The 23,872-nt window shown below is 55.6% G+C and overlaps 9 protein-coding genes across 9 annotated transcripts; 6 read left to right on the plus strand and 3 right to left on the minus strand.

Annotated features, from left to right (window-relative positions):
* The first annotated feature begins 489 nt into the window (after window positions 1-489).
* On the plus strand, window positions 490-1,850 carry BU26DRAFT_228965 (uncharacterized protein). The gene is made up of 3 exons (XM_033820836.1): window positions 490-836; window positions 896-1,163; window positions 1,219-1,850. Exons 1-3 carry the CDS (start codon window positions 777-779, stop codon window positions 1,590-1,592), a joined length of 702 nt encoding a protein of 233 aa, XP_033688725.1. The 5' UTR covers window positions 490-776; the 3' UTR covers window positions 1,593-1,850.
* On the plus strand, window positions 1,491-2,252 carry BU26DRAFT_228951 (uncharacterized protein). Its single transcript, XM_033820835.1, has 2 exons — window positions 1,491-1,915; window positions 1,964-2,252. The coding sequence occupies exons 1-2, from the start codon at window positions 1,618-1,620 to the stop codon at window positions 2,182-2,184; spliced, it is 519 nt and encodes a 172-aa protein (XP_033688726.1). The 5' UTR covers window positions 1,491-1,617; the 3' UTR covers window positions 2,185-2,252.
* A 1,382-nt stretch (window positions 2,253-3,634) lies between these two features.
* Window positions 3,635-9,057, plus strand: BU26DRAFT_601789 (uncharacterized protein; the record flags this gene model as incomplete). Its single annotated transcript, XM_033835288.1, has 2 exons — window positions 3,635-3,730; window positions 3,781-9,057. 2 exons carry the CDS (start codon window positions 3,635-3,637, stop codon window positions 9,055-9,057), a joined length of 5,373 nt encoding a protein of 1,790 aa, XP_033688727.1.
* Window positions 9,058-9,456: 399 nt separating this feature from the next.
* On the plus strand, window positions 9,457-14,705 carry BU26DRAFT_548126 (carbohydrate-binding module family 32; the record flags this gene model as incomplete). The annotated part of the gene is made up of 6 exons (XM_033831920.1): window positions 9,457-10,242; window positions 10,307-10,735; window positions 10,828-11,388; window positions 11,840-12,019; window positions 12,130-12,271; window positions 12,329-14,705. Exons 1-6 carry the CDS (start codon window positions 9,582-9,584, stop codon window positions 14,703-14,705), a joined length of 4,350 nt encoding a protein of 1,449 aa, XP_033688728.1. The 5' UTR covers window positions 9,457-9,581.
* A 246-nt stretch (window positions 14,706-14,951) lies between these two features.
* BU26DRAFT_548127 (uncharacterized protein) lies at window positions 14,952-16,397 on the minus strand (the record flags this gene model as incomplete). Its single annotated transcript, XM_033831921.1, has 1 exon — window positions 14,952-16,397. One exon carries the CDS (start codon window positions 16,395-16,397, stop codon window positions 14,952-14,954), a length of 1,446 nt encoding a protein of 481 aa, XP_033688729.1.
* Window positions 16,398-17,554: 1,157 nt separating this feature from the next.
* BU26DRAFT_561002 (uncharacterized protein) lies at window positions 17,555-18,274 on the plus strand (the record flags this gene model as incomplete). The annotated part of the gene is made up of 3 exons (XM_033832861.1): window positions 17,555-17,728; window positions 17,835-18,033; window positions 18,093-18,274. The coding sequence occupies 3 exons, from the start codon at window positions 17,555-17,557 to the stop codon at window positions 18,272-18,274; spliced, it is 555 nt and encodes a 184-aa protein (XP_033688730.1).
* Window positions 18,275-19,237: 963 nt separating this feature from the next.
* Window positions 19,238-20,278, minus strand: BU26DRAFT_501868 (uncharacterized protein; the record flags this gene model as incomplete). The annotated part of the gene is made up of 2 exons (XM_033826597.1): window positions 19,238-19,698; window positions 20,017-20,278. The coding sequence occupies 2 exons, from the start codon at window positions 20,276-20,278 to the stop codon at window positions 19,238-19,240; spliced, it is 723 nt and encodes a 240-aa protein (XP_033688731.1).
* Window positions 20,279-21,253: 975 nt separating this feature from the next.
* BU26DRAFT_228990 (DnaJ-domain-containing protein) lies at window positions 21,254-22,702 on the plus strand. The gene has a single exon (XM_033820837.1). It carries the CDS (start codon window positions 21,422-21,424, stop codon window positions 22,592-22,594), a length of 1,173 nt encoding a protein of 390 aa, XP_033688732.1. The 5' UTR covers window positions 21,254-21,421; the 3' UTR covers window positions 22,595-22,702.
* BU26DRAFT_516032 (uncharacterized protein) lies at window positions 22,565-23,782 on the minus strand. Its single transcript, XM_033828226.1, has 2 exons — window positions 22,939-23,782; window positions 22,565-22,871 (listed from the first exon to the last, which is right to left on the minus strand). Exons 1-2 carry the CDS (start codon window positions 23,731-23,733, stop codon window positions 22,812-22,814), a joined length of 855 nt encoding a protein of 284 aa, XP_033688733.1. The 5' UTR covers window positions 23,734-23,782; the 3' UTR covers window positions 22,565-22,811.
* Window positions 23,783-23,872: the final 90 nt, after the last annotated feature.

The following is a 23,872-nucleotide window of genomic DNA, read 5'->3' on the forward strand; positions in this document are numbered from 1 at the left end:
CCTTCACGTGACTGCGCGAAACGCCCGTGCACGATGGGCTGAAGCTTCGTGGAAACGGACCACCCCTGAAACTTCAAGCCACGCCGACCTTCAGACTTCATCACCAACCACCACCATACACTATGGTACAGGCGCATACTTGCTGAGCTCAAAGCTCAAATGCGCGCAGCGTTATCGCGAGGCCTTGCTCCGGTGACGTGAGGTTCAGGACAGCTGCTCAGGGCTGAGCCCATCAGCAGCCACAGCCTTTCCTCCCCCAACTATGAAGCAACGCAGCAGTAAGGTGAGGCACGATGCTGCATCATAGAGGGTCGGTCGCTAATTGAGATGTGCAGGAGCCCGCCTCAGCAGCCACGAAACGTCGTAGGCCTACCACATCTCGCCTTGCCGAATTGCCCGTCGAGCTCATCTGGCACATCGCGTCCTACCTCAACAAGCCCGTTCTGCTCCGAAACGGACATTTAAGACGAGAACGGCGAAGGAAGTACGATGTGTGCGCTTTGCGATTGACCTGTCGAGCCTTGAAGGAGAAGGTATAGGAGGCGTTCCTGAGCACTGCGTTTAGCGAGCTTGAGGTTGATCTCGTTCTGCCGCATCTCAAGGCTCTGGTTCAGATATCGAAGAATGCGGAATTCGCGTCAGCTGTACAGTGCTTGCATTTTGCGCTTGACGAGGAGCCGTTTGGGGAGGTTCCTCATGGCAGGAAGGGGGGTGGCTTGAGGAACGAATTCGCTGAAAGAACTTATGTGGAACGTGGCGTAGGCGTAGGCCTGCTGATGGCTGCCATGAGCAACATGAAAAACCTGAAGGTTGTCAAGATACAGCCGATTCTTTGGGTACGTTAGCCTTACCTCTTTACTACCCCGCCTAGGCGCGCTTATCGAGAATATTACAGAACTCGGCCAAGTCCCGATTTATGTCCTCAAAATCCTCCACCTTGGAAGGCTCAACAACTCGACTGGCGTCCATCGTTATGTCTGCAATCGTTCTGTCAGGTACAAGGCTCGACAAATTCATCTTCACCCGCCCTTATGAATCTGGCAACAAGCCGAGCGCGACGGTCGGCTGTCACGAAACCGTATTCCATATGCCCCCGCATCACAGGGCCTTGTTCAAAGATTTGAAGGAAATTGATCTTGTAGCCGCACACCCTTCTATGCTATGTGAGCCCCATGCTTGCGCTCTTTTGGCTGCCACTCCAAAGCTAACCGACGCCAGATCATCAGATGCTGGACACGTTTTTTGCATTCACTTCGGGTCCACGAGAGTCGCTCACGTCGCTGTCCATCCGAAAAGATGCACCTACAATCGACGATCTAGTCCTCGATGCTTTAGGCACAGTGGTGTTTCCGCGATTGATTAGTTTCAATCTGTCGGTCGCCTTGATAAGATATGGCACCCCTTCAACACTCGAAAAATTTTTCGCAAAGCACGGACAACTACAGTATGTGCAACTGACATACCTGGATGTTGGCGCGACGGCATGGCGCTCTATCCTTGGGGGTTTGGAAGCTAATTGCCGAGAACTGATGGCTTTGCGGCTGGGATGGCTCAGGCAGGACAACCAGCAGGTCGCTTTCGGGGACAGCTGAGTCTTCGAAATCAAAAAAGGCGAGCATGTGGGCGGTAGACTCCGCGAAGCTCAGCAATGTTTGGTCCTCCTGCTTGACGACTCGGATACAGAACCCGAAAATGGGTATGCCAATATCGCAGAAATTCAGACTATTAAGCGCCATGGTAGCTTTGCGATTTGGCGACGATCTGGAAGATGCGGCTGTACGGCACAGTCCGGTTAAGATAAACAAGAGGTGCTTCAACCCCCGCCGTGTTCCACCTCCACGTGCCTCACGCGCCCCGCGTACGAGCACCAGACATGGTCAGATGGCGGATGAGGAAAGCCTGTTTTGGGGAACAGGTATGACCTCGTCTTTGGAGTGACACGATGGCGCCTAATCTTCGCTAGCGCCGACGCTAGACGTGTGGAACACATGCCGTACGCGTGCCACGCGAGGATGTTTCCATTCCATTCCCCCAGGCGTGGCTTTTAGACTAATGGAAACCGGTAGTGACCTTTTGGACGACCAGGAACTAGAGCCTAGCAGCTTCTCATGTGCCGACATAGAGCTGTCACGCAGCCCAAAGAAGCGGTACGGTATGTGTTGGGCCTTGAGGTTTACGGACTAGTGAACGCCGGTCGCCGCACGACGACGACTACTACTTCTACTACTACATTATTCATGAACAGCATTCAGACTTCATTTCTTCTTTATTCTCCTCAGTATGATCGGCGGACTTGAGAAGTGCGCGGTGCTCAACTCCGGTCGCCGGATGACTTTATTTTTCTCGAATCGACCAACGATTCGCCGATCATAGACCTCACCGTATCCCCCGCCAGGCTTCTGATGAGATACTGCACCCATGCTACCGGGATCGAGGTTGTTACATAGCATTGCGAGCATGAACCGTTGCCGCGGGCCAATCACGACCACACCGAAGGTGGCCGCGCCGCTTCCTCGCTTATACTCAAGCAACGGCACCAGGACTCTCCTCGCAATTTTCTTTCCTCATTCCGGGGCGCATTGAATAGCAACGAAATTTTCTTACGTGGACATGAACGTCGTTCGTGGGTATTCAAGGCGCGGCAGTTCTTTATCCGGGGCCCATGTTGCGCCGGTCTGCTTGGGCCAGGACATGGATGGGCAATTCCGTCTTTGCTTTGCGAAATAATCTGAGAGCCATCTCCCTCAGGCGTCTGGTCCTGCATCGCGGAACAATACGACGTCCAATTATTCGGCGCGTTGGTGTCGGTATCATCCGTCCTGTGTTTATCGCCATATCTCGCCCAAGAGATACTTTATTTGAACAAAGAGTTTGCACAAGCAACAAAATGTTGGCCCTTCTCGGCGGATAGAGCACAAAGCGGGGACTTGCCCGAAGAGGCTTCGAATACGACTCTGAGGATAATACCAGATAAAGGCATTGACGCTGGGGCCCATTGGTATTTGGCTAAGCTTTTGACAGATCGATGACAGCCAACGACGAGCGCCACACTTGGCTAGTTCTACTGACCTAGACCCCTTCTACATCATCTTCACATGAATTGCCTCAAGCAAGGGAGACACGGTTTGTCCATGTGTTCTTTCAGCCGTCTACTTTCCTTTATGGTATCAGCACTGTTCAAGGCGCCAACGCCAATATCTGCTATTCAGTAACGTCCACATCCATCATCCTGGAAATCGTCAGCGCATTTCCCTTCATCAGCTCGAAAGGATAGGATCCGACAGCGTGGAGACACAGGAGGCTAGCATACCGATCAGCCACTGAGCCTCGTACTCGTAAAGGGAGGGCCTATGCACGATGCCTCTTCTAGAACCCAGCCAATGTTAGCCCAGTGCCCTTACGTGCATCTGCACTGTTTCTTCGTTGTGATCACAGCGCCACCTTGCGGTGTGATCGTAGCGCCACCTTGCGTTGGCGAAGACGCCATAACCAGCATGAAGGAGAGGTGCTTTCAGACGAAGCATGCATAAAGTTTCACCCTTGGGTACATTCCAGGGGAGAGAGCAGCTCATGACCAGAGTGTAGATAAGATTGAAGAATTCATCCCGTCTGGCTATCGATTTCCGTCTTCATCATGGGCAAGTTTGAGTTCCAGCAGTGCCCGCCGACGCCTGCGAGCATGTCGACTGCTTTTGAGGTCCTGGAGTGGGTCAATTCGCCTACCAACCTAGTGAGTTTAGACGCTCTTCGCTGCACTCCTTATGACTGACAGCATCTCAGACTCATACCCAGGATGTAGCAATCGTAGGCATGTCCTGCCGGACTGCCGGCGGGAACAACACCCCCGAGAAGCTGTGGAAGTTTCTCATGGAGAAGAAGAATGCCTCCGGAGAAGTTCCCAGGAAACGATGGGAGCCGTGGCTGCGAAGAGATCCGAGAAACGCGAAGATCATCGAGAAGACTACCTCGAAGGGCTACTTCATCAACGACCTGGAGAACTTCGACGCTGCGTTCTTTGGTATATCTCCAAAGGAAGCGGAGCTCATGGACCCGCACCAGCGACTCGCTCTTGAGCTTGCGTGGGAGTCTCTCGAGCATGCGGGCATTGATCCCAAGAAGCTCGCTGGCTCTGATACCGCCGTCTTCATGGGCGTGGACTCTGACGATTACTCGCGGCTTATCATGGAAGACCTCCCGAATGTCGAGGCCTGGTCGGGCATCGGCACTGCGTACCATGGGATCCCGAATCGGATATCATATCATCTCGACTTCATGGGACCAAGCACCGCCGTCGACGCCGCGTGCGCATCTTCGCTCATTGCAATTCATCTCGGTCGGCAAGCGATCTTAGCCGGAGAATCCAACGTTGCTTTGTGCGGCGGCGTGAATGTCCTTTGCGCCCCCGGTCTCACGCATATGCTTGACAAAGCCGGCGCCCTTTCCCCCGACGGCGTCTGCCTCTCCTTCGACGACGATGCGCACGGCTACGCAAGGGGCGAAGGAGGTGCTATCGTCGTGCTCAAGAGGCTCTCAAGCGCCATCGCCGACAACGACAACATCCTGGCTGTGCTGAAGGGAAGCGCCACGGCACAAGACGGTAAAACAAATGGCATCATGGCACCGAACGCGAAGGCACAGGAGATGGTAGCCAGGCAGGCTTTGCTGCGAGGTGGCAGCATTGACCCGTCTACTATTGGTTATGTCGAAGCACACGCTACGTCGACGTCTCTCGGTGACCCAACTGAGGTCGGCGCCATCGCGAACGTCTATGGGGTCGGACGATCGCGCGACGCTCCGTGCGCAATCGGGTCGATCAAGCCTAACGTAGGCCATCTTGAAGCTGCTGCTGGCGCGATTGGATTCGTCAAGGCCGTCCTAGCCGTGCAGAAGGGCGAACTTGCTCCTCAAACACTGCTCACGAAGCTCAACACGCGGGTGGACTGGGAGAACTCTGGACTCAAGGTCGTGCGGGAGTCTTCAGAGTGGCCGCAGACGTCCAGCCTTCGCAGAGCTGCCGTTTGCTCTTACGGTTACGGCGGAAGCGTATCGCACGCTGTCATCGAGCAAGCACCTCCCGCGTACGTCATTGCGCAAGCGTCCAAGAAGGATGATGCCGATAAGGATATAAGCGGTGTGGTTTCGCTTGTTCTCTCTGCGCACCAGGAGAAGAGACTTGCTGGTCAAGCCGCCGCTCTAGCCGAGTGGCTCGTTGGCGATGGCAAGAGGGAGAGCATAAAGGCTGTTGCGAGCACGCTTGCACAGCGCCGCGCGGCACAGGACTACAGAGTCTCTTTCACTGTGAACAGCCACGACGAAGCCGTGAAAGCGCTCAGAGACTTCGCCAATGGCACTTCCGGCCAATGGGTGGCCAGCAGTCGGGTCCTTGGAAGCAGTGTGAAGAAGGGCGTTGTGTGGGTGTTTTCCGGGCACGGCGCTCAGTGGCCGGATATGGGCAAGGAGCTGCTGAAGAACCCTGTCTTCTACCAAGCGATCTCCGCCTTGAACTGGGTCATCGAAAAGGAAGCAGGCTTCTCAGCGCTTTTGGCACTCCAGCGCGGAGAGCTAGGCTGTTCGGACCGGGTTCAGGTCCTGACCTACCTCGTTCAAGTTGGCCTGGCTGAGGTCCTCCGATCAAAGGGCGTCGAGCCGCAAGCCATCATCGGTCACTCCGTTGGCGAAATCGCTGCCTCCGTAACTGCGGGCTGCCTCACTCCCGAAGAGGGTGCCCTAGTGGTGTCGCGACGAGCCAAGTTATATGCGCAGGTTAAGGGGCAGGGTGGGATGGCTCTCATCAACCTCCCCTTCTCGCAGGTGGTTAGCGAGCTCGGCAGCCGACGCGACGTCGTTGCCGCCATCAACTCTTCTCCTTCATCCTGCGTAGTCAGCGGCGAACTGGCACCGCTAGAACAGTACCTCTCGGCCCTGGACGAGCGAGGCGTCAAGACGTTCCGTGTCAAGACTGATATCCCTTTCCACTCGCCTATGCTCGAGAAGCTCGTGACCCCGTTGACGCGCTCACTTGCTAGAGTTCTCGATCCTCGCCCAGCTACGGTTCCGATCTACTCAACCTCCAACACAAATCCTCGCACCGACAGCCTTCGCGACATTGACTACTGGACATACAATATGGTTTATCCTGTGCAGCTTCATGAGGCGGTGGAAGCGGCGATCGAGGACGGACTACGTATCTTCCTCGAGGTTTCGACGCATCCGATTGTTACGCACTCTATCAATGAGACTCTCGCCGCTGCTGGCGTGGACGAGTCGGCTACGATTGGTATCATGAAGCGAGACACGCCCGCTGAGAAGAGCATTCTCCATGCAGTTTCTCAGCTCCATACGCTTGGTGCTACAGTCAAATTTCAGACTCAACTCGGCACCACTCATTGGGCGACCACAGTCCCCAACACTCCGTGGGTCCAGAAGCCTTACTGGAAGGAGATCGAGACTGGGTCCATTGGCGCCGCACAGCAACATGACGTCGATAAACACACGCTCTTGGGGCAACGCACCGATATCGCAGGGTCGGAGACTCGCATCTTCACCACGACCCTCGATGACAAGACAAAACCTTATCCGCTCATTCATCCTTTGGATGGAACCGAGATCATCCCTGCTGCTGTTTACTGCAACACGTTCCACCATGCCACCGGTGCGACAGTTCTGGACGGCTTGCAGCTCCGCATTCCTACCCCCATGACCGCGGACCAGCGCGAAGTTCAGGTTGCGGTACAGGGTGACTTGCTTCAGTTATCCTCGCGTTTGAAGTCATCGCAGGGTATCTCTCGCGATTTGCAGCACGCGTGGATCGACCACAGCTCCTGCAAGTGGAGTATCCAAGATATGTCAGATTTCCAGAAGACGTATGATATCGAAGTGGTCAAGAAGCGCATTGGTACCTTGCTGCCCAACAGCTTCGCCTGGGATTTCCTCCAGAAGATCGGAGTTTCTGGAATCGCCTACCCCTGGGCGGTTCTGGAGCACTATGGCAACGACAAGGAGATGATCGTCAAGATGGACATGGATCCGGAGAACGACTCTATGAGTTGGGATCCGCAGTCGTGGGCACCTTTCCTCGATGCCGCGACCTCAGTCGGCTCCTCTGTCTTCTTCAACAGCCCCAAGATGCGTATCGTCTCCGGCATCGACCAAGTTCAGTTCGTCTCTAACGAAGCTCCACCAAAAGTCGGATACCTCTACATCGAAGAGGTGAACGACACGAAGAGCTTGGCGGCTAACATCAGCGTGCTGAACGAGCGAGGCGAACTGCAGGCTAAGCTTCAGTCTATGAGGTTCTCCGACGTGGAAGCGGCTTCTGATAGGACTACGGGCGTCGATGCGCTTGTCCATCAGGTCGCCTGGGTCCCACCTACTTTCTCCGAGAAGCCTATACCGTTGGACTATGTTCTCCTCGTTTGCAACGATTCTGAGCTTTCGAAGAATTACGCCAGCGAGTTGAAGCCGCTTACGCGAACCCTAGTGCAAGCTGCGTCGGTGCAAGACTTCAACCAGCCGGTCGTATTGAACTTGCTCAGCCAGAAGAACGCAAACGTGATTTACGTTCCCGAGAGCGTCCACAGCCTTGATGAAGTTCCAGAGAAGGCACATGCGTTCACCTGGGAGGCTGCCAGCATCTTGAAGATTCTCCCGACTCTTCATGCTGCGCCTAAGCTCTTCATCGTTACTGATAACGTCTACAAGGGCGCATCGCCTACTGCCCTAGCTCAGTCTCCGCTCTACGGCTTCGCTCGCATCGCAGCGCAGGAGCATCCAGAGCTTTGGGGTGGCCTGATCGATAATGAAGGCCCGCATTTCCCTCTGCTGGCTGTCAAGTATGTGCAAGAGCAGGATGTTATCCGCATGCAAGACGGCTTGCCTCGCGTTGGTCGCATGAGACCGTTCGCAAAGAACCAGCGCTACGACGCCGGCTCTGCGAAGACGCTTCTGCCGAAACCACACGGAACGTACGTGGTTACCGGCGGTTTTGGCGATCTCGGCGTCGAAGTTCTCGACTTCCTCGTCGCGAAGGGCGCTCGTCGCATCGTTGTTGCTTCGCGCCGCAACCTCCCGCCGCGCAGCGAGTGGCAGAACGGTACCGGACAGATGAAAGTCGTTGTGGACAAAATCCAGGAGCTTGAAGCCAAGGGCGCCACCATCTACAGCATCGCCCTCGACATCGGGGCCCCAGACGCACATCACCAACTATCATCCGCCCTTGAACGCCTCTACCTCCCTCCAGTCCTCGGCGTCGTCCATGCTGCTGGCGTCAACGAAGACGGCCTCATCAGGGATACCACATCCGAATCCTTCTCCCGCGTCTTCAGCCCCAAAGTCGCAGGCGCACTCGCCCTGCACAAAGCCTTCCCTCCCACAACGCTCGACTTCTTCATCCTCTTCTCCTCCATCGGACAACTCGTCGGCACATCAGGCCAGTCCCCGTACGGCGCCGCTAACGCCTTCCTCGACGCGCTCGCCACGCATCGCAGAGAGCAAGGAGACAATGCGATCGCGTTCCAGTGGACCGCGTGGCGCGGCATGGGGCTCGCCGCCGACTCGGAGTTCCTGACCATCGAGCTGTCGAGTAAGGGCATCACGGACATTACCTGCGAGGAAGGGTTCCAGGCCTGGGAGCACCTGTCGGCCTACAATACGGACCATGCCGTTGTAACGCGCGCAAGGGTCCTCGAAGCTGATGAGCCGATCCCGTATCCGCTTGTTGCGGAGATCGCACCGCGGCGCGCTCGCGCTTCTCATCCTACTATGGCCATCGACGCCCCTGAGCTGTCGTCATCTAAGCCCTCTTCCGGCCCTGAGCTCAAAGTTTGGCTTGGTACGAAGATCAAAGAGTGTATTGGCGCGGTATTGCATCTTGACGTCGAAGAGATTGACGACCGCGCTGCGATTGCGGATCTGGGCGTCGACAGCGTTATGACGGTTGCGTTGAGACAGAAGCTGCAGCAGGTGATGGGCGTTAAGGTGCCGCCGACGCTGACGTGGAATCATCCGACGGTGGGGCATTTGGTGGAGTGGTTTTTCGTGAAGGAGGTTGGGGAGTAGATATGGATGATTTTCTGTGTTGGTTGGCTGGGGGGCGTCAGACTGTTATATATGGTTGGCGGTGGTTTTGTGCGCTATTTCGGTTCTGTTCTTGTTTGTCTTTGTGGCTGATTTTAGACTGCCTTGACGATAGAGACTTTATGAGAGTAGGAATCGCGATAGACAGAATGATCGTTCAATCCCGTCTTGGTTGCTCACTATAGACCCTTCTGGCCTTAAAGATGCTGCGCTATATCCGGACTCTTCTCCGACTCCTCCGATTCCTCCGAGACATAACCGACCCACAGCTAATCTTGAGCCAGTACTAACTCGGTATAGCCCCTTCATTTCTAATGCCCTAACCCCAGAACTACAAATGACGTCCCGCCGACTTCGCAGCTTCGCGCAAAATTCCGCGCTCACAAATCTGCGAGTAGGAATGCTGTCGTCGTAATGTTAAGCGGGCTAGAACGGTTTCGAAGAGCGTGGGAAGGGCGTGGGAGGTATATACGGCGCCAACCCCTTTTCTACAAACACATCATTTGATGAAAATGGACGACACGATGAAGAAAGAAGACGAGGCTACAATGCCCTCCGCGGAGGACTCTCGCGAACCATCCATCTCGCTGTCGTCCAGCGACGATGACTTCGACTCCGCCACCGCCAACGCCCTACACCTCGAAAAAACCCACTCAGACATCGACCCTAACGACCGCACTCAAGATGTCGAACTCGCGCGCACAAAATCCATCGCCGAGACCATGTCTCCCCTGCGCGAATTCCTCTTCATCGCCCTCCTCTGCTCCGCGCAATTCACAACCCAAATGGGCCTCGTCGGCACCCTCGCCATCCTGCACACCATCGGCGACACCCTCCACATCACGAACCCAGGCGTCCTCAGCTGGCTCATCGCCGGCTACTCGCTCACGGTCGGCAGCTTCATCCTGCTCTCGGGCCGGCTGGGCGACGTGTTCGGGTACAAGAGGATGCTGGTGCTAGGGTTTGTGTGGCTGGGCGTGTGGACGGCGGTCGGCGGGTGCAGTGTGTGGGCGCGGAGGGGCGATGTGCTGTTTGTTTTTGCGCGGGTGGCGGCCGGGATGGGGCCGGCGGTTTTGCTGCCGAATGCGTTGGGGTTGTTGGGCGTGACGTATCGGGAGGGGAGGAGGAAGAATATGGTGTTTAGCTTGTTTGGGGCTTGTGCGCCTGGTGGGTCTTCTATCCGGTATCCCTTAGGCGTGATGCAGAGTAGTGGCTGACTTCTTTGGGATAGGTGGGGCTGTTGTTGGAGGCGTCTTCTCGAGCCTTTGGGCGCTGCTTTGGTGGCCGTGGTTCTTTTGGAGTTTCGCTGTCGCTGTCTTTGTCCTGGCTGGGCTTTCCGTTCTTATCCTACCTTCTGTCCCTGTGAAGCCGGAGATCCAGAAGCAGGATTTGATGGGTAAGTTCCACGACCTTGATCTTCTGGGTGCTACGGTTGGCATAACCGCCATGATTCTGTTTAACTTCGCTTGGAACCAGGCACCTGGGTTTGGATGGGAGAAGGGATACATCTACGTGCTCTTGATCGTCGGACTGCTCCTCTTTTCGGTATTCTTCTGGATCGAAATCAAAGTCGCCCGGAAACCGCTCATTCCATTCGATGCGCTAAGTGGCGACGTTTCGTTTGTTCTTGGATGCGTCGCTTGCGGATGGGCTGCATTTGGTTCGTCCCACTCCCACTCCCACTCCCCTTCCTTCCCATCCCAATCCGCGTCTCCTTCTCCCTATTATCGCGTGCATACTGACAATAACCAGGCATCTGGATCTACTACTTCATCCAATTCCTACAAACCCAACGCTCGCTCTCCCCCCTCCTCAGCATCGCACAAGCCTCCCCACTCGCCATCTCCGGCGCCCTCGCCGCCATAACAACCGGCGGCGTAATCCACCGTATCGGCCCCGACTGGGTAATGTTCCTCAGCATGCTCGCCTTCCTCACGGGCAACATACTCGTTGCCACCGCGCCGGTCGCGCAGACATACTGGGCGCAAATCTTCGTCTGCACGCTGGTCATCCCGTGGGGCATGGATATGAGTTTCCCAGCGGGCACGCTCATTCTGAGCAATGCCGTGCGCAAGGAACATCAGGGCATGGGGGCGAGTTTGGTGAATACTGTGGTGAATTATAGTATTAGTATTGGGGTGGGCATTGCGGGGACGGTGGAGGTGCATTTGAAGGGAGGGGAAACGTCGAAGGAGGATGAGCTGAGGGGGATGAGGGGGGCGTTGTGGTTGGCTGTTGGGTTGAGTGGGCTGGGACTTGGTATTAGTGTGTTGTTTTTGGGTAAGGGGCTGCTGAGGGGGAGGAGTAAGAAAGGTGGGGTTTGATACGCTCGCCCGCGAAGCCTGGGCTATCACTCGGTTTGGAATAGGAGCGTTCGGCCGCATGCATCTGAGCTTGAAATATTCAGGTCCATCCTCGGTCTGTGCAAGGACGGGATCTGCATCCTACATATGCAGGTACAGTCCAGGGAGAAGATCCTCGAGTTCAGTACGCTTACTTGTGGTCAGATGAGAGGAATCCAAAACCAGCCGACCGCAGCATTTGTAATTTCGTTGGCCAGTTATCTCTCAATTGAGAGTCGTGAGTGGAGGGTGTCTTACAGATCAGACTTACGTCTTCCCTTGCCCAGCGGATCCCTATGGGTCAGGATTACGCCCATTTCCCCAGGACAGAACAGCATGCGTTGCGTATCTGCAGGAACGCGTGTAGGCAGTGCATAACTCACAGGATCTGCGTCCAATCCATGTCTCCTACACGGATATAGATGGAAGTCTTCCTCCCTATTCGCCTTCCTACTCGCACGAAATCCTTCCTCTGCGTTCGCCTCGATCTTCCTTTCTGAAACCGCCGCACCCTTCTCGCCAAATCGCGAATGACGAATCACGCTCCAAAGTTCTGGGGGCTCGTCTGACTGCGCCACCTTCAATCATTTTACCAATACGAAGTCAGCAGCCCCTCAATCGCAGCCTGCCAATCCACCTCCGCGCCCGTTAAGGTCGGCGATCCGCCGATCCCGTTTCCAGACGCCCGGCTAAGATTGCTGACCTGCATTAGCCCCCACGAGGCATCCTGGCGTCAGTGCAGGAATCGATACCTTTTGCATATCGTCAAGACGGGTAATAGGGATTGGCGCTGCGGTCGTGTGTGGACAGGATTCAGTGCGCGTTCGCGCAAGAATGATAAGATGCGCGTCGAGGTACGTATCGGAGTGCGAGCTGCAGCTGTCCATCGTGACTTCTCTCGTTTGACGCAGGATGGCCATGCTCCTCCGCTTTCTACTAGCAGCTTCACTAATCAGAGCAGTCGTCCCTGCATCCGTCTCCATCAATCGACAAGGCTGGACTGCGACTGCGGATAGCTTCCACGCGGGCAATGAGCCCTCCAAGGCCATCGATGGCGACGCGAACTCCTTCTGGCACTCCGAATACACGCCCTCGGACGACCCGCTGCCCAACTGGATCATCGTGGACATGAAAAGCACATATAACATCCACGCCATCAGCTACACGCCCCGACAAGACGGCGTCGCGAACGGAAATATCGGCGCGCATAGGATCGAAACCAGCACTGATGGATCAAACTGGGGATCCCCAGTCGCGATAGGAACGTATTTCAACGACGTGACAACGAAGAAAACGACCTTCGTTACGAAGCCTGCGCGGTACGTGCGCATCACAGCGCTCTCGGAAGCCCAAGGCACAGGCCAGCAGTGGACGTCCTGCGCTGAAATAAACGTCTTCCACGAAGTTGCCTACCTATCCCGCTCCAGCTGGACCGTCAGCGCCGACAGCGAAGAAACCTCGTCGGAGAATAGCCCCGCAAGCAACGCAATCGACGGCGTCGCCGGCACGCTCTGGCACACCAAGTACAGTGGCACCGCATCTCCCCTGCCACACTGGTTCCAAATCGACGCCGGCGCTCAAACCACCACAGGCGTCCTCAGCTACCTCCCGCGGCTCTCCCAAACCAACGGCCGCATCGGAAACTACAGCATCCAAGCCAGCAACGACAGCGCCGCATGGACACAAGTCGCCGCGGGCATCTGGCCCGACGACGGCATCGAGAAAACAGCTTCCTTCGCCTCGACAGCGCGCTTCTTCCGCCTCAACGCCTACTCCGAAGCCGGGAACCGCGGCCCCTGGAGCAGCGCAGGCGAAATCAACCTCCTCGCCACCACCTCCGCGCCTTACACACCGCCCGCGTCCGGAAAAGGCCTCTGGACCAACACAGTAGACTTCCCGCTCGTGCCCGTCGCAGCCGCCATGCTGCCGAGCGGCAAACTCCTCCTCTGGTCCTCCTTCGCGCGCGACCAGTTCGGCGGCTCAAACGGGTACACGCAGACCGCCATCTTCGACCCCACCACGGGCGACGTAACCCAACGCACCGTGACAAACACCCAGCACGACATGTTCTGCCCAGGCATATCCCTCGACTTCGCCGGCCGCGTCGTCGTAACCGGCGGCTCCAACGCCGCCCGAACCAGCATCTACGACCCAGCGTCCGACGCCTGGCTCTCGGGCCCCGACATGCAAGTCGCGCGCGGCTACCAGTCCACAGCTACCTGCTCGGACGGCCGCATCTTCAACATCGGCGGCTCCTGGAGCGGCGGCGAGGGCGGCAAGAACGGCGAGATTTACAGCCCGAGTGGCAATTCCTGGGCCCTGGTTCAGAACGCCCTTGTGTCGCCTATGCTTACTATGGATAGGGGCGGCGTGTATCGCGCGGACAACCACGCGTGGCTGTTTGGCTGGAGGAACGGCAGCGTGTTCCAGGCCGGGCCTTCGAAGGCGATGAACTGGTACGACACCGTTGGCGCGGGGAGCGTGACTGGCGCTGGGACCCGCGGCGATGACGGCGATGCGATGAACGGGAATGCGGTTATGTATGATGCGCTTGCTGGGAAGATCTTGACCGCTGGCGGAGCGGCGAATTATCAGACAGATCAGGCGCGGTCGAATGCGTACGTTATCACGCTGGGGAACCCGAAGACGAATCCGCAAGTGGAAAGGGTGCCGAATATGGCGTACGAGCGGGGGTTTGCGAACGGCGTGGTGCTTCCTGATGGCACCGTGCTCGTCACGGGTGGCCAGTCGTGGGTCGAACCCTTCACGGATGCAACGGCCGCACTTACGCCCGAGCTGTTCGATCCGGAGACGAAGACGTGGACGCAGTTAAATCCCATGGCGAATCCGAGGACGTACCATTCAGTTGCTATCCTGTTGCCGGATGCGACGGTCTTCCAGGGCGGAGGCGGGCTTTGTGGGGACTGCGGGACGAATCACTTTGATGCTGAGATTTTTGTGCCGCCGTATCTGCTTAATGCCGATGGATCGCGGAGGACGAGGCCGGTCATAAGTAGCGTTGCGTCGTCGGTGAAGCTGGGTGCTCAGCTGAGCGTCACGACTGGCGGTGCTGTGTCGAAGTTCTCGCTCGTTCGGTTTGGGACTGCGACGCATACTGTGGACACTGATCAGCGACGTATTCCGCTGACGCCGTCGGGGAGTGGGACTAGCTATACCGTTACTATTCCTGGCGATCCGGGTGTGGCTCTGCCGGGGCATTGGTTCCTGTTCGCCATTAACGCAGCTGGGACTCCGAGTATTGCGAAGATTATCAAGGTCACATCGTGAGATGCGACAGATATACAATAGACATAATATAACGGAATGGTTTTGGTACAGTGAAGTTTTGAATTAGGATCTAATGAGATCTCGTAGGTGTATGTACACATAGACGCACTGCACCATAGCTGATCAGCCATCTCTCCGCTCAATCGCCGAGAGACTTAGTAGCTGACATATTCTTTCGAGACTAGATGCCATGAATTGGAAAAAGAGCATCTCGTCGGGGGTTGTTGAAGCAGAGCGCGTATCGCTCTAATCCTCATCGCTCGAAATTTCATCCTCCTCTTCCCCTACATCTGTGCGAGTAGCGTACGCGGCATACGCTTGCGTCAGCCTCCCAGTAACGCCATTGTCAAGATCCAGTACGGCCATATAGATGTCGCGTTCGTAAAACAGCCGAGACCAGACTTCTGCGGGATCCTCCAGGAAATACTGGGCTGGGCGATTCAATCCGTCCTTGCAACGCAATGTGAGGGAAAGCGGGGGGGCCTCCAGAAACTCGCGGTTGAGGAAGTTACGGCCCCATTCCTCCACATCGCTGGTAGGAGCGGTTATCCTAAGTGTGCCGAGCTTGGGTGGCAGCTCTTCAGGGGTGATTCCAGTACCGCCTAGGTGTCTACGGAAAAGAAAGTCTTGTGGTAGCTTCAGGGTACGCAACTCCGGGAACTGTGCGAAGGACGTGATAGGGTTTTCGCAATTCCGAAGGAACCAATCCCACACGTGGACGTCCTCGTGGACGAAATCCAGGTCAATGTCAAGAGACACGAGAGTAGATGATACGCTGTGTAGCTGGCTCATGAAGTACGCGACGTCGAATTTGGTATCGTGATGCTGAGCGTCGAAGCACAGCATGATTTTGAGGGAGTCCAGATCGGTGCACCCGAAAGCTGCAAAGATATTGCCGAAATCTGATCGCATGTTTATCATGCGCTCCTTGTCAAGAAACTGGATCGAGGTGTCGACGGATATGTTCTTTAGCTTCGGCACACCTATTATGCTGTTTGGTCCATTCAGGCGAAGCACGGATTCGATGTGGAAATCCTTCACATGCAAGGATGTCAGATTCGCAAAATCCATTCCAAATCTGAAGAGTGACAGATCTGCGGTGGTGAGGCGCTTAATGCTCTCGACTGCCAGCGCCGGCCCATTGGGAGGGCAAGATGTGCCAAAGAAGGCGGAGATCGGGTCGGGCGTGTACGGAAGGCGGTGATGGTCTTTGACGGTGAACCAAAGGTCTTCGAGTCTGGGGGTGAGTAAGAAGAGCAGGCCGCAATATGCTGACTCAATCGAGTTCCGAACTGATGCCCACCACGGGTGCGGCTTTCCATATCCGAGCTCGGTGAGTTTCGCCAGAGCCGCCTCGCGGACGCCGCTCAGATCGAAGCCCTTCTCAGCGTAGAGCTGGTCGACATCTTCTCGTACGGTTGAGAAGCGGAGCGCTTTCACTTTGGGTGCAAGGTCGGGGCGGTCGAGAAGCGTGCGTAGTAGTCGAATGGCATCATTGACATTTGGATGGCGGCCGCACGAGACTTGCAGAATCGCATTGGAGTGTAGAACCTGTTGTGCGGCTGGCCGCAGCTTGCTCGAGACTAAGCACAGGTTTCGAAGCGCGGGTCGGGAGTCGTGCAGGAATTCAGCAGTATTCAGTAATATCTCCTCTGGGAGTCTGTACACAAATGGGTTAGCGGGGTTCGCCATTGTGAAGTGTTGTGGTGGTGGTGTGGAGAGTGGTTTTTGAACGTTTAGGCGAAGTCGATGGTTTACCTTCGTATGGCGGCGCGTTATGTTGATGGGGTGACGTAATGCGCTGAGAGGGAAGGTGCGCGGTGAGAGGGAAATTGCGAGGGAAATTGCGCGGTGAGAGGGAAACTGCAAGGGAAAGTGGGCGCTGCGAAGGCAGGTGCGCGCTGCGAGGGAAACTGCGCGGTGAGAGGGAAATTGCGAGGGAAATTGCGCGGTGAGAGGGAAACTACAAGGGAAAGTGCGCGGTGAGAGGGAAGGTACGCGCTACTAGTGAAGGTGCGGTGAAGGTGCGGGTGTGCGCTAGTCGCGCGAACACCTGATGCTAGAAACATTCACTCACCGAGCGGCTGATGCTTTTCCCTACCTAGGTAAATGTCTCGCCCTTGTGTGCTCGCATCCCATGTGAAAGGATCTCAGAGCGTGATCATCTAGAAGGAATGCAAAATCATGGTCGTCTGAACCACTGTGCCGAAAATTCTCAGGTCGAAGATGGGGCGGTGTGCGCTTAAACCTGCCGCTGCAACTGATACTATCGTGGAGAAATGTCAGAGTTGGAACCGAAGGCGGCTACCGATCAAGAAAGGCCAACAGAATCGAACATCCTCGAATTGTTGGCATCAGGAGCCACGGGTTGTACGCCTCTTTACGATGCCCAATGTGCCCAAGCCTTCCTTTTCGCCTTCTTTGTTCAGGTCACATGTCCAGGAACCACCAGATGGTCGTTCATGTCTCTGGTTTCACGAAACCAACAGGCATGACACCGGGCAACTCGAGCCGAGCGTCCATGCCCGACCCAAGTTCTCTCCCTCATTCTGGCGAATCCACGAGCTGCACTCGAGTATGAGTCAAAAGATTTGCCGGCTCCCGGATCGTCTCGTTGGTTGACACCTCAGGGTACCATGGACGCATTGCTCAGCTGGGCCTCAACGGCAGCTCCAGGCAAGGCGCAGAAAAAGTCTGCACGGAGCCAGCTCTGCATCCCAGGTATAAAAGACCTACCTCCCCTCCTAGATATCTCTCATCATCTTCTCCCCCGACACCACTTCTCCACCTACCCAGTCCAGACAAAGTCTACACTCCAACCAAGCCCCAAACAAAGTCCACTCTTCAAGATGCGCTTCGTACTTCCACTAGCTTTGGCTCTCCTCATGCTAACCCCCGCCAAGGGGGTTGTGCTTCCCGAGACTGAGACTGTGCCCCGGAATCTGACAGCACACTTCGAAGACCATGCAATCAAAACCAGCACCCACAAGCTGTCGAAAAGAAGCTTCTGGCCCCTCTGCACTGTAAGTCACCCACCTCATCCCTCTCCCCTCTCTCCATTCCCCTTCAGCTTCCCCAAATCAAATCCACATCCCACGCCTCCACGCCAACCTACTCACCCACCTCCAGCGAGAAGACGAGATCGTCACCGACATCATCGAGAAGTGGGGCGAAGAGCGCCTCTACTGCGAGCTACCAAGCCACTGGTCACCCGGCAAATCCTTCTCTCACCAAGACTGCTTCTGCAAGCCGAAAATGGCGCCGATATGGAAGGATTTCATGGACGGCGCCATTGACAACTGCGAAGGGAACTGGCGGGGTCAAACGGGTACGTTGCTAGACAATTCTTACCCGCAGAAGAGATTGCTAACCTTGGAATCTTTACAGATACTGTTGCCGTCTTCCTAACATACAGGGGCGCGACGTGCCGCGACTACTGGAATCCTATACCTAAGGGTCGGATCAATACCCACGAGCTGGCACCGAACGATCCTATCAGGGAAATCCTATCCTTGGGCTTTCCGGACGGTGGGAAGGATATCAAGCCTGGGAGGCGTTGGGCGGCGTGATGCTGGCGACGTGCGTGAATTGGGTGGATTTTGGTACGCGAGAATGGGTTGCGCAACCACGCTAAGCGCGATGGGGACGTTCTTTGCTCTGTTTTCTGTAGGCAAATCATCGGCAAAAGTGTAGCCTGGTAATCTGAACATTTGTTCCTTGGTTAGGCGATATCCTGGCGCAGACACCGCAATGTGCCGCGAATGACATGAGTTGGACCGTTTTCGTATCCCGGTGGTACAAGTGGTGATTTTTTGAGCTCAACCACGTCCTTGGTGTGGTAATGTTTGACGTTTGGATGGTACCCATGTAACGGGAGAACAAGTGCACCAAAAGCCCTTTCTTCCGGTTGCAGTTGCCGCATCTGCTTTGATGTCCCCGTGTCCTTGGCCCCATCATCTCAAAGCTGGGCTCGTAGTCTCCGCGCTGGGACGAATAGACGCATATTGGGATCCAACGATCAGCCCACTCGCGAGGTCGCACGTGGCCAGACAGTATCCGTGGCATCGAAAAGGCGCTTATGGATAAATAGTTGCGGAGGGCGTGCGAGGCGAGTGCCAGTCACTGGCTTTAGCGAATGGGAGACGATGAGCCTCCGGTGACTAGCTGGATGCTAGCTGAGGGTATGTTTGTCGCGTTGGGCAGCATTTGATGATTTGGTCTGCAGAAGCTGCATACCGAAACGGATTCGAGAGAAGTTGAAGATACAGAAAGGGCATTGCTCCTCAAACTCCGTGATTCGTTCAACGTCATATGCACCAAGCTATGCCAGAGGACCGTTACCATCATGCTGGCGGTATACGAAGGTAGAAGAAATGCTCATGCCAGGTTCGTCAAGTCGTTATCCCGCCTTGCTTGAAGTAGATTAGCAACGCCGTCTCGGACCCCAAGCACCGTTTGCGCCCCTCTCTTCGCACCCATATCTTGACCGCACGAAGCCCTTCTATTTCCAGACCAGAAAACAATATCATCAATCATCCTTTCTCTTTCCAGATTGCGTCTTTAGCCTTTGCCAGTGATGCTTTATCCTCATCGCTCATGTTATCCACCTTCTCCACCAGCAACTTCTTCAAGAACGTGTTCTCTCTCTTCAGACCCTCCACCTCGTTCTCCAGCTTCTTGGTCTTCTCCTGCATTTCCCGACTCTGCTCAAGTATCTGCTGCTCTCGTTGCTTCTTTTTCTGCCTGAAGCGTGCAGAGGCGGCCTGATTCCGTTTCCGCTTGTCCTCCTCTGCGTCGGCGATGATGGGGTCTTCGCTCGGAGCTGACGAGGCAGTGCTGTCAGGGTATGGCGTCTGATAAGGATTCGAATTGTACGATGCGTGGATAGGCGAAAGTGGTGCTAGGTCATCCAAAGGCGGCACGCCATGGTCGTGTGGAAACGGAGGATACGGGTTGCCGTTCATTGGGTGGTTAACTGGTGGATATTGTGGGCCTTGTACAAGACATTAGCGAAGGAAATTCTGTCAGAGTCTTGAAGATGGTATGTAATGTGGCTTCGTGAGATCAACGAACGGGACTGTGGGGGAGCCGCGGAATCGTCATGTTGGGGACGCCCAGGTCACGTGCGATTGCGTGCAAACTAGCGTAATGACGACATCCGATACACGACCACCCCGGATTTTCGTGCAGACGTGAAGCGGTTGTAGGCAGATAATGCTGGAAGAGCGATTGAATGCGAGCATGGAGCGAGGTCGACGAGATGAAGCGTAAGAAATAAAAAGGGGAGCGCAAAGGGAAAACGCGTACCCACCTCCAAAGCCCTCGCTGACGGGCACATTGTGCGACGCATAGCCAAATCCAGCGCTGACAGAAAGCTCTTCGTGTCCCCGCGACAGCAGCAGGTGTTCGGGCACCGCGGCATGGTGATAGGGATCCTGGCCGTACCATTCTGCGCCCGCCATGTCGGAATCGGTCAGGGGGGCGAAGTCATCAAGTCCAGACAAACTCAGACTTGCAGACACGGCGGTGTAGGTCGGCGCCCCAGAGCTGTGGGCGGGATCGAAGGGAGACATGACTCTCCATCAGCAAGGGCGTCGCTAACATGCGGCACTCCGTTTGGATTGGTTACGTTCGGGATGGTGGTTGATGTTCGGACGGGGAATCTGGCGTCAGAGATTTGGCGAGGTGAAGTGGTGAGGAGGCATCTGAGGAGCAGGATCGCCTGCCCTATAAGAAGGGCGCCCGTAACGCAACTGATATTTTCGTCGCTTGTGCATCCCCACTCTTTGCGCAGCCTTGTCCACGCCGCATCGGCCACGAAATATGGACCTTGCTATTCGCCGGTCGCGCGTATTATGACGGGCGCAAGATGCATATCTCTGTAGAAAATTCCAGGATTGTCTCGCCATATATGGCGTGAGGTACCTTGCCCTTCGCGTGTGGATCTCCTGCTCGCTATACAGCATATTTGACGCAGTTCAGATTGTCCCTCCAGTTCCCATGAGACCCCACGCACTGAATCCTTGTACGTAAGAAAGATTGGGCTGCCTTTTCTAGACTCCGTGGAAACGGAATTCAGCCAGAAAGCGATGGCTGCGCCTGGGTCTATCTTCCCCCGTCACCGACGTATTCCAATCATCCGTCGCTTCAACCCACGCTATCGGCGCCGTTGCCGTTCGAGAACGCGGTGGGATCCCGGAGTCGCATGCGATATTTCCTTTTCGGGTCGGTCCGAGGGTGTCGCTTGCAGCCCAATCGCGATGGCGGACTGGGGGGACGACACGGCGGCGGTTCGGGGGTAAGGTGCGGACTGACTTCGTATCCCGCTTCTCTTGCCCTCCATCTTCGACTGTCGAGTGTAGACTGATTCTGGCTTTCATACTCTGGTATTGTATCGCTCGAAGATTGGGTTTGAAGACGCGCACTTACGCTCCAGGCTCACTTTTAGGTGAATCCAGACAGAGTTGTGGTCATGTCAACGCTCCCGACTGAAAACAAAGCCTCGCTTGTCATCAAGCATTGTGAAGGCGACTCTGAACCCACTCAAGACAGTCCAGCTACCCTCACATTTCCAGCAAGAACAATGTCGAGCCATGTGAGACATTGTTCTGGCTCACGTCGCTCTCTCAGACACTGCATATAAGCATGGCCATGTTGCTCCTCAGCAGAGATCATCACAAAGGCACAACCCGAAAAGCAACATACCGACCAGCACCATGACCGCGACCATCCAAACCCACTACGCAACGCTCGGCCTGGCGCCAGAGGCGGATCTCCCAGTCATCCGCGCAGCGTATAAAGCGCTCGTGCTCATCCACCACCCCGATAAAACCCTTCACCTTACGCCGGAAGAGCGAGCATCGCATGCCGCTATATTCCGCGATATTCAAGAAGCTTACGACGTCCTAGGCAGTCCTTCCTTCAAAGCCGCCTACGATGCCGAACTCGAACGCCACGGTAATCGCGTCGACGCAAAACGCTCCACCTTCCACCGCTCAGCGTACACCCGAAAGCCCAGCTCTCCAACACCCAAGCGCTCACACTCCATCCACCTAACAACTCCTGATGAAAAGCGGGCTATGAAAGCCAAAGTCGAGCAAGATCTCGCATACCTGCAAGAACAGCGAGCAAAGCGCGATGCTAACGATGCGAAGCTGGACGACGCGGGCTTGAAATTTATGCTCCAAACCTGGGTGGACTTAGCGGAGGAGCACCAGGATGATGCATATCTGCGTGCGCACTGCGCAATCCAGATGCAGGTGTATCAGGCGAAGGTAGCTAGGCGGGAGAAGGAGCACGAGGAGTGGCTTGCGAGTATGTCGAAGCCGAAGGGTTATCCGCAGACACCGCCTACTCCTGCTCCTAAGAAGGCCGCTGCCAGTGCACGGCGGACTACCCCAGTGTCTTCCTTCCAACCGGGCAAACGAGCCGAAGACCGCAAGCGTGCCGAAGCACAACGTGCCGAGGAAGAAGCTCTTCGAATGCAAGCCCGGCAGGAGGAGAAGTCACGCAAGGAAGCAGCCAAGCAAGCACACCTTGACGCAAAAGCCGCTGCCGTTCGTGCCGAGAGAGAGAAGCAAAAGCAGAAACTCGAGGCACTAGCCAAAGAGGATGCTGAGCGCGTCGCGAAGGCACGGGCTAAGGCCGGAGCTCCTCCGAAAGGTACGGTTGGCGCTAACGCGCCTCTCTGCGATGAGGAAGCTTACTCTGGGAGGTTGTTCCACAACGCGACAGATAAGCTTGATGATGTCAAGCCCGGCCCGAAGAAGGTTTGCGCTAAGTGTGAACTTGAGCATGGTTCGTTCGCGGAGTGGCGCAAGTGCAATATGCAGAACTCAAAGCAGAAAGATGGCGATGAGGAGGAAGTTTACCTCCTTTTTGAAATTTGAGTGCTCTCCTCGAGCTAGACACATACTGTTTGCCTTATAGCCGGGTGACGCCAACCAAAAGATAAAATGAAGCATATCAATACAAGATACCAGTTCTCCATGTTGACGACAGAATGACTGAAAAGCATCAAACGTGATGAGTGAAGAGAAGGGAGACATTCCTTTCGAGAGACATTTCTTTCGAGTGAGGATGCCGTAACATGTCCGAATGTTGATGTTAGATCGTGTACCGGACTGTCACACGTACTCCGAGCACGTGATTATCCCAGCCTCTCCTCTGCATATCCTGGTCAGCGAAACGGACATAATCACTAGACAAGAGGGGATAAGAAAACAGGACTTACCTTCGCCCTCGCCCAAACGACAATCCAATCCCCATTCCGCAGCGAATCCAGGAAGCCTTCTCCACGTCCAGCGCCCTCATTGCCCTCCCACCGCGGATTCGCCGCACATCCCCAGACAACGCGATACCGCTTCACCAAGTCGCCTTCAAAAACAGATGGCCCTCTGCCGACCTTGTTGCCCTGTAAGTACCAGGCATACCTCCCTTCGTCAGAAGGGGGCGCCCTTTTCCGAAATATCTCTGGCTCGCTAGCCACCTCTCTCATCTCGCGGCAATGCAACCTCTGAGGCTCCATTTCTGACGACGACCGCGGCATGAGCTCAATATTGTGGGCACCATCTAAGAGATACTCTCGTGCTCGGTCGACATGTGGGAACGGCCCCATGGGCTCAGGTGGCATATCGCTCGCCGGACCAGCTCGAGCGTGCGACACTTCGAACCAAGAGGATGTCTTGTAGGTTCCCGCCGTATCCTCCGTAGTCCAACCCTGGTCGTGGCTGACGATAAGGAACTCGATTTCCCGGACTTTGGGCTGCTCTTCATCGTCTGGATCGTCCGAGGACCCAATTGGGACCCAGAGGTAGGGGAATGCCGCGGTGAAGTCGACATCCCATTTCTCGTCAAAAAGAACGAAGTGATCGCTGGTCTCGTGGGTTGTCTCGGGCCAGTAGCGCGCGAAGTGGAGGACTTCAAGCACTAGTTCGTTCGGCACGCCCAGGGACGAGAGGATGCTACGCGCGGCATGGACATCGTCACGACTTGGAATGAATGCTTGCGGAGGAGATTCCGAAGCCATGATGGGTAGATTGTGTCTGATATGTTGGTGTTTTGTCCGTAGTTTGATCTCTCCCATGGTTATCTCAGCTAGTTCACAGGGCATCCGAGCCTTGGCATCTGCGCGTGCCGCCGCTAATCACTAAAAGGAAAGGCCGAAA

Source organism: Trematosphaeria pertusa (assembly GCF_010094035.1).
Source record: "Trematosphaeria pertusa strain CBS 122368 unplaced genomic scaffold BU26scaffold_3, whole genome shotgun sequence".
In the NCBI taxonomy this organism is placed as follows: domain Eukaryota; kingdom Fungi; phylum Ascomycota; class Dothideomycetes; order Pleosporales; family Trematosphaeriaceae; genus Trematosphaeria; species Trematosphaeria pertusa.

Bases quoted from the DNA above. Each gene is read 5' to 3' on its own strand.
- BU26DRAFT_516032 (XM_033828226.1), bottom strand. From the start codon at position 23,733: ATGGCTTCGGAATCTCCTCCGCAAGCATTCATTCCAAGTCGTGACGAT. The intron at 22,872-22,938 runs GTAAGTCCTGTT...CAGGATATGCAG, and splicing joins TCGTTTGGGCGAGGGCGAAG to AGGAGAGGCTGGGATAATCA.
- BU26DRAFT_228965 (XM_033820836.1), top strand. From the start codon at position 777: ATGGCTGCCATGAGCAACATGAAAAACCTGAAGGTTGTCAAGATACAG. The intron at 837-895 runs GTACGTTAGCCT...AGAATATTACAG, and splicing joins AGATACAGCCGATTCTTTGG to AACTCGGCCAAGTCCCGATT. The intron at 1,164-1,218 runs GTGAGCCCCATG...AACCGACGCCAG, and splicing joins CGCACACCCTTCTATGCTAT to ATCATCAGATGCTGGACACG.
- BU26DRAFT_228990 (XM_033820837.1), top strand. From the start codon at position 21,422: ATGACCGCGACCATCCAAACCCACTACGCAACGCTCGGCCTGGCGCCA.
- BU26DRAFT_228951 (XM_033820835.1), top strand. From the start codon at position 1,618: ATGTGGGCGGTAGACTCCGCGAAGCTCAGCAATGTTTGGTCCTCCTGC. The intron at 1,916-1,963 runs GTATGACCTCGT...AATCTTCGCTAG, and splicing joins AAGCCTGTTTTGGGGAACAG to CGCCGACGCTAGACGTGTGG.